General features: G+C 32.6%; 1 protein-coding gene across 1 annotated transcript; it reads left to right on the top strand.

The window, feature by feature from the left end:
- The first annotated feature begins 7,470 nt into the window (after positions 1–7,470).
- Positions 7,471–10,774, top strand: LOC130943469 (uncharacterized). The gene is made up of 6 exons (XM_057871360.1): positions 7,471–7,875; positions 8,709–8,799; positions 8,923–9,080; positions 9,639–9,666; positions 9,867–9,975; positions 10,411–10,774. Exons 1-6 carry the CDS (start codon positions 7,666–7,668, stop codon positions 10,490–10,492), a joined length of 678 nt encoding a protein of 225 aa, XP_057727343.1. The 5' UTR covers positions 7,471–7,665; the 3' UTR covers positions 10,493–10,774.
- The last annotated feature ends 1,859 nt before the right edge of the window (positions 10,775–12,633 follow it).

Here is a 12,633-nt window from a genome sequence, read left to right as displayed (position 1 = left end):
ATTATTTTGAACATTAGTAAAACTTACGAAAAATTGTAGAGATTTTTCTGGATTTTCTCTTGGTCCCCTTAGTGTTTTATGAAACTTCTCTTTCGTAACGTAGTGGTGATGTTCCTGTAGGTATATGAGATGTCGAAGAAGAAGATAATTGCTACCTACGAGAGAGTCAGTACGTCATCATCTAGACCTGCTCCACATCCTAACCCAACTCAACAAGTGGATCCTTATTCCTAAGTTTTGGAAGAAGTGAAATTTATTGTCTCCACCATCACCCAAGATGAGCTAGATGCGTTACGAGAAGTCGGGGTTATCTTTAATTCCAACGTTGAAAACTTATACGTCTTTTCTGCCCCGAGTCAGAAAGATAGTCTCTGCCACTTTAACAACTATGCAGGCTCCAAACTACAAGACATCGTTTACTCGTTTTGGAGTCTGTCTTCCCTTTACACCCTTTCAACAAGATATTCTTAGGTATACAAGATGTGCCCTATCACAATTTCATCCAAACACTTGGGACATTATTCGAAGTTTCGAGCTATTGTGTTCTTTCCTTGGACTAGATGCCTCTTATAGGGTCTTCTTTTATTTATTTTTTTACCTAACCATGCCCTTTAGCTCGCAAGGTCGCGGGTTGATCTCCTTCCGAGGTAACCCAAATAGGAGAATCTTTAACCTTTTCGAAGAATCCTATCATGATTTCAAAGAGAGATTCTCCAAGGTTGAAAGAGTAAAGGGAACAACACTTTTGTTCATGACTATGGAATATGAAAAAAAAGTTTAACTTATATTAGAACTTTAACATCTCGTCCCCTAAAATCCAACTTCAAGGTGTCAATACTTTTGAGTCTGAGAGTATCCAAATGTTTCTAGAACTCTGGAATAATTAACCTTTAAGTATTCGAACCATTCTGGCTAATGAGTATGCTGCTCGGAATGCCATTGGTATATATTATGAAGTACTCTATTAGTGTGTGAGCTTTTTTGTTACATCGACTTTTCAACTTTGTCAATACAAACAAATTATGAAACATGTAATAATTGATAATCATTTTATCAAACAGATTGTATCAAAATATTTAAAATAAGGCCTCATTAAAAGACTAAATAAATAGAAAAAGAGTGCCTTTTATTATAACACTAACAATTGTAAAGAATAATTACTAAGAGAAATATTTCTTTAAGTGAATGGCATTTCACGTTCTTGAAACTTCGAATCCATCTAAGTTTTTCAACTTATAGGCCCCTTACCCAAATTTGCCTTAATTCTGAATGACCATTTTCAAGTAGGGGCGAGCTTCCCTTGGCTTCCCAATCTTCATCATCGTTGTGCCGTCGAGGCGGCTCCAAAATGTCTTTCAAATATATATATTCATCTGTCTGATGACCACAAAATTTATGATAATCACAGTATCGGGACTTATTTAGCGAAGTTCTAGGCTAAATTTTCCTTACTTTTGGCAATATACCTTTATGGGAATTTGTTCATAGACTTCTGCCAACGATGCAACTAAAGGTGTATATGTGGAGAACTTTCCCACACGTGGAACTAACGACTTCGGAGAATTTCGTCCCAAGCTCCCAACCTTATTAGGCAAGGGGGTTGGGTTCTTCTGTTTGGTCGAAACTACTCTCGAAATGTCCTCGTCCCTCATGCATTCCAAAGTAATTTGATGGATTTCTTCCATGGATTTGACATATTTGGAAGTGAGATGTCTTCTGAAATCTCTTTCGAGCAATCCAGCTATGAGACAAAGACGCACGACCTTAGGAGTTTGTGTGTTAACCTCCAAGAGTGCCTTATTGAAGCGATCCAGGTAATTTTGGATGTTTTTTTTTTCAACTCTCTGTTCTACACCAAGTAGTGAAATAGGATCTTGGCTTGAGTTTTCCTTGTAGTGAAGTGAGCAAGAAATTTGATAGGTCGTCTTGATATCGTGGAACACGAAGATAGAACCAGAAGGTAAAGTATTAAACGATGCCATTGTTGGCCCATATAGTGTAACAAAAAATGCTTTACACCTTATAGCATCTCTTACACCCATTAAGTTCATCATGTCTCAAAGGCGTCAATGTGATCTTGAGGGTCCGACTTACCTTCATATTTAATATCTATCAGCTTGCCAAAGTATTTGGGCAGCCTGACCTGAAGAACATGTAAAGCGAATGGAATCTGGCCCACGATCACGTGTTCCTGAGAATCCATATGCCTTCTAGGACTTGGACTTCTTTGCGGAATTCGCTTTATTTTAGACTGGAAGACTAGGAATTAGATCTTCCTTGTCTCTCATGATCCCGATGTACTCTTCACATCAGGGAGACTCTCTCCTATTCCTTCGTGGCGAATGAGATCGTTGGCGATCATCCTCATGTTGATGATCTCAGGATCTCTCCGGTGTTCTTCTTTCTCGGCTGTTCTGCTGTCCTCTTGTCGTATGACTTTGAAATTGGAATCGCGATTGCAAACGTTCAACACGTTTATGCTCTAATTCCTGCATCTTGTGACGCATCTCCTGCATTGTATGGACATAATCTACCGGGCCCAAGACAATGAAATGGCGAACTTTGGTATTGTGGTTCTGATGGTGTTCAAAAGATTATTCAAAGATTAATCCAAATTGTAGAGAGTAGGTTGGAGATACGATATTGTCGTCATCCTTCTATTTCAAGTTTCTAATGTCTCAAGGTCATCATTCCCAATGGGGGAGGGTGTTCTTACAAGAACTCCGACGCTCAAGTTCGCATGGGTTGCAAAAGGAACTAAGATAGAGATCATACATGAGTGCATGTATTTGGAATAGCGCATATATTATGATGTTATGATGTTATGAGCTTCTCTTATATGGATTGTTCTTTTTATGAGCTACTCTCATCATAAGATGCTTGATGTCTTATTGTGGTCTCCCTTTATATTTGCTCTTAGGCTTATATATAGTCAATGTTATAACACTCTCTTTTAATAGTAGAATGATAGTTACAATATAATAATTAATCTCATAAAATTGAGTTATTAGGTATTAGAATGAGTTATGAGGACATAGCATCCTCTTTGTAACATATTCTTTGGAACCCGAGAGAATACTTAATCATCAAACCGGTTTCTTAGAACTTCTTATATTCTTGAAATCGATTCTTAGTATTAGGCTTATAGAAATATTTCAGAATAGACCCCAAACTCGGTATGTTTTTCTTTTGAAAAAGATTTTTCGAGTTTCAGATATCAACCCAAGTGTTTCATCTTTTAAGGTGGAACTTTTTATTTTGCTTACTTTTCTTATAAGTCCAAACTCTGACCATAACTTCGATCAATCATAGGTTACCATCTCGATTTATGAGTTTGGGAGTTATATTTTTTTTAATCAAAATTTTCATGTTGTGATTCTAGAATCAAGAGTCGACGCTTTTATTTCTTGAATGTCAAACTAATTTTTTATTGAATTTTGTATTTTTCAGTTTCATGGACTTTCCGTAGTGGGTACCCGCAACTCGTAGCTTGTAGGCTTAAGCATCCGAGTTTTTGAGATTCCGATGAAAACATATCAAAATAAATTCAAGTTGTCAAAATCAATAATTATTAAATTTAGTATGTATGAAATAGTAACTCAATCCAGAAAATGTAGAGTTTAAAATAAAGAAATTATTTCTCTTAAAACAATTGCTTGATTAATTTTTTCATTTAAGTGTAATTTATCTAAATAATTTTTTTTTTCGATTTAAAGTAATTTTTTGGACAATTAAATGATGGAATTTTTCAATTTAGATTAGTTGACTCATAAGCCTTTTTTCAATAAACAATTCTTCAAAGATTATTCCTTTATTTCTACCATAAGTTTTTATATTATTTTTTAAAATAATAATATGCTCTAAAATATTTTATAAAAATTTAAATAAAATAAATCATAACTTCACATGTTTAAGTATGAATGTGATTTGTCTTCGAAAAAGTTTAATTAGGATTTTTAATATTTTTTTCTTTAATAGAGAATGAATTTCCCGTCTTCCAATTTTGTAAACTTTGATTTCTGAATGTAAAGTAATGTTTCTTGTGGTAAAGCTTTTTTTTTTTTATTCCTTGTCTCACAACTTTTAAGTGGTTACTAAACCTTCAAATCATTGATAATTTAATTGGTCTAGTAATTATAAGCTTTTGAAGCGTAGAATGATATGACACATATTAAAATTTGTAAATATTTTTATATTTTCAGTGAAATATAAATATTTGCAATGATAAACATGTTTATAAATTTTAATTTGTGATAATATTATTATATGCTTTAAAGGCTTATAATTTTTAGACCAATTAAATGGTCAAGGATTTGGAGGTTTAGTAAATAGTAACAACTTAAAAGTTATGAAGTAAAAAATCGAATAATTTTTTTTTGTAAATTTATCACAAAAAACACTACTTGACATGTAGAGATCAAAGTTTATAAATAGGAAGACATAAATTCATTCTCTATTAAAAAAATATTAAAAATTCTAATTAAGCTTCTTGAAACCACTTAGACATGTAAAGATATGATTTATTTTGCTCAAGTTTTATAAATTATTTTAGAGCATATTATTATTTTAAAAAATAATATAAAAATTTGTGGTAGAAAACTAGAAATAAAGGAATAATCTTTGAACAATTGTTTATTGAAAAAAAAAATCATAAATCAACTAATCTAAATTGGAACATTTCATCATTCAATTGTACAAACAATTATTTTATATTAGAAAAAAACTCATTTAAATAGATTGCACGTAAATGAAAAAAATTCATCAAGCAATTGAAGGAAAAGCTTTGCAACCAGACGCAGTGCGACAGCAACGAAAACAGCGACAACACTATAGATCACAACGACTGCGAACACATACCGACATACGAAGTTCCATGCAAAGGAACTGGAAGCACCGACGGCCATGGAACACAGGAGATGCCACATGACGGCAAAGACGACATTCACAATGCTGATGCTATGGCAGTGGATGAAGAGGATTAGTTCAACTTCGGCGACAGCAGTGAGACAAACGCGATGTGACGACCTGAGGAAGAAAACCTCGATAGAAGCTAGGGTTTTTTTTGTGATGGAGGGTATCTCTTCCTTGGCTCCCCCAGATTAGGATTTTTTTTCTTAGGTTTTTGCTTTCTCTTTTTTTCTATTTTTAAAGAAATTTACTTAAAAATAATTAAAAATGAATTAAAAATTTTAATAAATCATTTTATTTCTGAAATGATTAAACCATAGTTATAAAATAATAACAGACAAATTCTGAATTTTTGGGATCACATACTATTTGTACACCAAAATTAACTATTAAAATTAGCTATCAATGTATTTGTGTATAAATACATGTGTAGTTTAATTTATTTTAAATGTATATTTGTATTTCAACATGTATTTTATATTGGTGGCTGATTTTAGTAGCTAATTTTAGTGTACAAGTAGCATTACTCTTAATTTTTATGAAGTTAATTGTTACATTATAACAATCATTCTACTATTAAAGAAAAATGTTATAACATTGACTATATATAGGCCAAAAGACATTATATGAAGAGAGATCACAGTAAAGCATCAAGTATTTTATGATGAGAGTAGCTAGTAAATACGTATACTCAGGTATATCTCTATCTAAATTCCTCCTACGACCCATGCTAATTTGAATATCAGAGCTTTTACAGGTATACCTCTATTATTGAGGATAACGAATTCGAAATAACGAGAATTTAGAATAGAAAAATAGTGACAATATCGTATCTTCAATTTATTTTATAATTTTATTCAAATAACTCTTAAATTCGAAAGGAAAAATCTTATGAACAATATTATATTTGAGTTTTGGGGTGTTTGTGTAAAAGAACTAATTGAAAATGCATGGATAATAGAAATGAGGACGAGTTTGCACTTTGCATGAAAATACACCGTCCAAGTGGAAGGAGTTGCAATTCAAACGTGAGAGAGTGAAAGACTTAAAAGAAATTAAAAAAAGGATTATATCGTTTTTAACTTTTTATAGTTTTGTAACGCAAAGATGCACATTTCGTGTATGCAGAGGTAACAATTCCAGTGCACGAAAGCGATGTCCATGAGAAACAAACCAAATTAGACCTAGACCAAAACCAAAGCAAGCGTATCTATAATCTAATTAATGACTTAATTAGCATATAACATATAATAGTATTGGGAAGATTGTGATTAAGGTTAAGGGAATCATCTTGTCTCATCTCATCTCGTCTAATAAAACTTCACATGAATTTTTTATCAAATTTATTCGAAAAACTTCTATATTAAGTCGACTTACATATAATTTTTAACAAAAAGTTCCGAGCACACATTACACATTGTGTTAGTATGCGCTTTTTTTTAATTTTTTATGTGTTTTGAGATTTTATGAAAAAAAATAAAAAACATGATATAAAATAAAAAAATAAAATTTTATTGGTTTTACTATTTTTTCCTTTTTTTTACGAATTTTATAAAATAAAAATATTAAAAACAAAAATTTAAAACTAAAAACACAAACTAAACACATCTAAAATTAATTATAATATATTTATATATAATATATATTATTTAATTATTTTTAATATATATTTTATATTTTAATATATATTTTTATTAATTTAGTAGTTGGCTTTTTATATATACACAGCATATTTAAATTTTAATAAATTACTAATGAATAATATCTTATGACAATTCTAATAAAAAAAATTTAAACTTTTTTAAAATAATTAAACCTGTAGAATAATAAAGTAAAATACTTAAATAACTTTAACTTGAATATATTTCATTATTTCATAAATTAATAGAAAAATAATTACTAATTAGTAAAAAATCATATATAATTTTTGGGTAAAGTATATTTTTTGTCTCTAAAATTTGGCAAAAGTTTTTAAAATATCTTTAAGTTTTATTTTGTTTCAATTTTGTCTCAAAAGTTTTCCATTTGCATCAAATATACCTTGACGGCTAAATTTTCAAAAAATTTAAGAACAATCTAATAATAATACATGAAAATTATGTTTGATTTGCTTATGTTGAGAGTCGTTCTTATGAAATTGTTGTTGAATTGATCTTAAATTTTTTAAAAAATTAACCATCAAGAGTATATTTAATACAAATTAAAAATTTTTAAAACAAAATTAAAACAAAATAAAATTTAAAAATATTTTTAAAACTTTTATCAAATTTCAAAAACAAAAAATATATTTTATTCATAATTTTTTTATTTAAATTTAATAATTAAAATTTATTAAATAATTTATAATTAAATTATAATTAATAATTTTTAAATATCAATTTCACATATCACATCAATAGTGCACTTCAATTTTCACCTTTCTAATTAGCCATCTGGTATTCTGGTAATCTGAGTTTACCATGCAACAAAAAGTTTTGTTCAGTGGAAGACAATTTTGTCATTTTACAGTTTCTAAGTGAATAATTTATCATTTGTATTCTTATTTTGAAAGTTTATTAGTCTTGGTTTTATTTAATCGCAGTTTGAGCTGCCACCGCCACCTTCTAACACACACAATCTCAGCGAAAAAAAAAAAAAAACCCTAACCCTAACCCTATGGACGAGGGAACTTTCTTCTTCTTCGTCTTCTTCAATTAATCTGCTGCAATCTGTGGGAGTTTCTCAAATTTCAGAGTGGTGGGTGTTTGGGGTAAGGTAATGGATCAAAGATCCATGGTGGATTTGGAATCAGAGAGGGAATCGCTTCGTGTGAAAAGGAAGACCCTTGAAGCCGTTCTTCACCATTGTCAGAGAGCACTTGAATCAACTATCCACGATAATTCTACTGATACCATCTTCCATGAACACAGTTCTGGGGCTCATCCTACCCCACCACCATCACCACCACCTGATCTTGAAACCGATGAGGTACTTTCGTTTTTTATTTTTTTTTTTCTGTTTTTTGCTGTTGTTGTTTAGGGTTTGTGATGGTGTTGGGAGGGAGTTCTTGACTTCTTGTTGTGATAGGATAGGATATGTAATTAGGTTTCATGAACTAACTTCCTTATCAGTTTAAACTTTTTTTTTAATCTTTGATTAATAGTCAGAAAAACAAGCTTACTTGATAAAGTGAATGTTGATTGGTAGTCATAATTGAACGTCGATAGCAGGATCTAGAGCTCTAATTATTATACCTAAGCGAAGTTTCTGAAAGTTCAAGCAGCAAATTAAAGGCCAATGAATTATATTTATTAGATATATGACATTTGGAATTGAAAGAGAACATGTTCTTGTACTCTTGGTGCATATGAGTATATGGTTAGACCTTAAGAGACTAGGTCTAGAAGTAAGTAAAGTCAGCTCGTGAGCTAATTATATAGCTTGATTCCTTGGTAGATCAGTAAACTGAGCTCGGGAGCTAACGAGCAGAGCATGAGCTAGAAATTTGAGCTCATTTATTAGACAAGCGCATCTTTGAGCATTGTCATATTTGATTCAGTGTGAATGAGCTAACATACATATACATATAGAGAGTTAGAGACAGTAGTATTACTCTAGTCTTGAGCCTTGCTGGAAGAATAGATATGATGGGAATGCACATGAAACGTAAATTCTTATATTTGATGATGTCATTTTTGTTTGTTTGATGGTGGTTCGTGTGTGATGCAATGGAACTATGAATGTTTAAAATGACCGATTCTGAACACAGTCCTTAATGTTAATGAGATTCCTAACACAGCAGCTTTTGTGTCCCAATGCAGTTATGTGATCTGATCAAATCTAGAGTTGAATGCCCTGGCTTCCTTGAAAAGTTAGAGTGTGCCCAGGCATCTTTTTCACGTGACACAGCTGGTATGTTACTCATCACAAAATGATTTCTGCATTTTGATGATTTGAGTAATAAAAGTTGCTCCTTTTGTTGTTTGAAACCTTGAATACTGATAACAGAAATTGATTGTTTATGGTTTATGGCAGAAGGTAATTCTTGGGATATGGTCAGTGATAATGATCTCTGGGAAGATAAAGATGTTGACTCCGACCAAGAAGATTATGTTCTTGTCAAACAAGAAGATATTGTGGAAGGCATCGCTTGCTTCATGGCTGCATATTTGTTATCCCTGAAGCAGACCAAGGTATGTAATTCACATATTTTCTTGTCATTGGATTGGCTTTATAGTATGTGCCATAAGATGTAGTGTTGGTTTGGATTGACTTTTTTGAGTAAAAAAAGTACAAAATTAAAGTACTTTTATTCAATTTTAAACCGATTTGGATACATCTTTTAAAAAAAATACTTTTATTAAAAAAAGCAAATTATTTTGTTTCTCTAAAAGCTAATACCTTGCTTTTTAAAAAAACAGAAGCAAAAGGCATTTTTAATACTTGAAAATTCTTTTTAAAAAGTTTATCCAAATGTAAAATAGCTTTTGTCTATTAAAAAGAATATCTTTTTAAAAAAATGAAAAAAATAAGTATTTTTTTTTCAAAAGCCAATCCAAACTACTATTATGGCTTTTCCCATAGTATGCTTCACTGAAGCTGTCTCATTCTTCTGTTGCTCAAGAATTGCTTGTTATCAAGCAATGGAAAATGTTGCTTTATTAATTTTAGCTATGATCGATAATAAGAAACATGTCGTCAAATTTACTGTTGTCTCTGATCTCTCTGATTGATTCCTTTGCTCTTTGTAGGATTTGACACCTCTTCAACTCCAAGAAGGTGAATTTAATTGCTTCGTTCCTAATGGCTTACCTTCATTGTGCTTCCATATATTTTAGTGAAAACAATTATTTCTCTTCATCATCTTCCTCTGTATTTCAGATGAATGTTCATGGCTATGCTCTAACTGAGGCAATATTATTGTCAGTTAGCTGAAAAATGGGAATGAATTGCTGACTTTTTTATATTTCTTTTATTAGCCCTCAGCAAGACTTTTTCAGTGAAAAAGAAAAAAGGTAAGCTTCAAAAGGCTTGGGATGGGAGCAAAGTTATTTATAATGTTGCATCATGGGGAGCTACGGCTATTGGGTAAGTGGTTTCACATGACTTAAAATTGCAGAACCTAATTGTTTTATTCATCTGCTCCGAAACGTGCATTATGTCACATTTTACTTATGAAGTTGGTTTCTGCCTTGTTAGCATTCCTCTAGTAATCTTCAGTTATGGATATTAAATGTCTAGTTTTATCGTCTTGTCACTTGCATTTTTCATTTACAATATGTTTGATCGGAGGTTTAAAATTAGGTGGACATTTTTTGTGGATGAGATACATGGTTAATTTTACTAATTCCAGAAGAATTCCACCCCATTTTTAACGTCTAACCAAGCACACACATAGTTTAGTAACATAATAATAGCTCCTTTATAATAGTGGAGCCTTTTCACAACAGAAAATCATTTTGAATTAGTTCAATCGTCACTGTTGAGCTAATAGTTTCATTTGGCACTTGACATTGTCGGCAGGATATACCAAAACCCTGTTATTGTAAGGGCTGCAACTAAAGCATTCTGGACTTCATGCCAGGTCATATCAAAGCTTCTCTGATTTGGCAATGTAGCTTGGAGCAAAGTTGTGGTTGCCAACTTAGGTAGTTGAATGCAATTGATTCAGCTTAGCCTTCCACAATCTGTTCTAGTTTTATATACGAATTCAATTTCTTTGCACCAAAGATCAATTGATCTTAGTGTGGCTTGATGTAAATATAACTGGTCTAATGTTTTCTAGTGTAATCCAAAATCTTATTCAAAACTTGTGTCCTGGAGCATAATTCAAAATTTGTTATTTGGCTTTAACCGTTGAATAAAGTATGAGAGATTACATGAGTTTTATACACCTACTTTTAAATAAATGCATTATATATGAAATGAATTAGCTAAAAAGTACATTAAGATATTTGTGGTCTGCTAGGGTTCTAGTACCCACTAGGGTTTTCTTTCACTTTCATTTTAAGATCTGAGTATCTCTAATCCATGCATTGTGACTAGTAGACGCCGGCAATTTAGCATGGATGGGAGACGTGAGGATCATGTGTTTGAATAACCACCAGAAGAGCGTGATGAGGAGGTTATCTATCTTGGAGAAGAGGATATATTTGAGGGAGTGCAGTCTTGTGCTAATAGCTTAAGAGGGAGAGTGTTTGTGGACAGATCCTTTTCAATAGGCACCATGGAGAACGGACTAAAGGCCATATGGAAAAATCTGGCTGGGTTTTGTGTGATTGGAAGCTGAATTGATGAGAATTGAGAAAGGCTTCCTGCGATTATTTAGGAACTATGTCTTGCACGTTAAAAGGTGGAGTGATTAAGAGGAATTGGAGGGAGTGGTTATCATAGAATTTTTAGTTTGGACATAATTCTGGGGTTTGCGAGAGATTCAAAACTTTGGAAGTAGGGAGGAAAATTGGTGAACGGTTGGGGAGAATTTACGACATGGGATTTTTTGAGGTTTGGGACAAGGAAACAAGGATTCTCAAAGCAAAAATTTTTGTTGATGGAGAGAAGGGGATCCAAGATAGTGTTAAAGTTGCTAGCCCGGATAAGAAACTAATTGAAGTAGGGCTGCAGTATACACGATTAGGCAATTGTTGCACTTATTGCGCTAGGTTGGGACAAGAAGCTAAGACATGCCCAATTTGGATTGTGGATTCAGCAAATAATTAGATACAGCAGAACAAAATTGGAGATTGGGTAAAGGCATATCAAGTAGGAAAGAGGATTGAAGGAAAAGAAGATGTGAATTTCTCCAAATTCAGGTCAGCACATTGAGAATGTCTTTCAACCAAAAAAGAAACCCACACCTTCTTGGCTTTTGGAGGGTTTTTCGAATAAGTATGGGAGATGAGAGCAATTCCAGAGCAAATACAAGGAGCAAAACAAATTCCAACATAGGAGGTAACAAGGGTGATGCTGCCAAAATTGATCAGCTCCTTCAAAAGCTTGTATTCTAACTCTTTTGGACGAGTTTAGACTGCTATTAAAGGAGATTGTCCTGAAAAAAATACTGTTCCTATTCACTATAAAATAGATCAGAGCTCCAAACATGAAACATTTAGCGCGACAGGAAAGTTCTTCAATCAAGAATTATGTGGGAGGCAAAAAAAGATGACAAACAAGGAGAATGATGATTCTGCCCGGATGACAAACATGTTGCTGACTCTGAGGTGGAGGATAACAGCCGTCAAATGATACCCAAGGAGACATGAAGCTACTGATATGGAACTGTCGGAATTTGACGAGACCCCTGACAGTCCATAATCTTAAAGAGATGATACGTTTCCACTCCCTCGAGCTTGTTTTTTTTTTCGTGAGACAAAAAACCAAGCTTGCTAGGTGGAAACTAAAATGCAGTCTGCGGGTTTTAAAAACTGGTTCTTGGTGGAGCTGGATGGTATGGTTGGTAGCATGGTATTGGCATGGAAAGAAGACGTCAAGATCCAAATTTTGCAATATGACTGGTTTACATTGTGGCTAGAATAGGGGATCTAATTTTGGCAGAGAGATGGAGGCTAATAGGAGTTTGTTTGAGCACAAATAAGCAGATTCGCTATTCTCAATTCACGCATTTACAAACTATAATTCAGCAATTCAGTTCTAAAGTTGTAGTTGCGAGTGACTTCAATGCCATTCTTTGCCAAGCTGTAAAACAGGGTGATAATGATAAATCTCAATCTTCTATCACTAATTTTC

This window comes from Arachis stenosperma, chromosome 8 (assembly GCF_014773155.1).
Source record: "Arachis stenosperma cultivar V10309 chromosome 8, arast.V10309.gnm1.PFL2, whole genome shotgun sequence".
Classification (NCBI taxonomy): Eukaryota; Viridiplantae; Streptophyta; class Magnoliopsida; order Fabales; family Fabaceae; genus Arachis; species Arachis stenosperma.
Note: the sequence above shows the minus strand (reverse complement) of the source record. Positions and strands in the feature narration are given on the sequence as shown.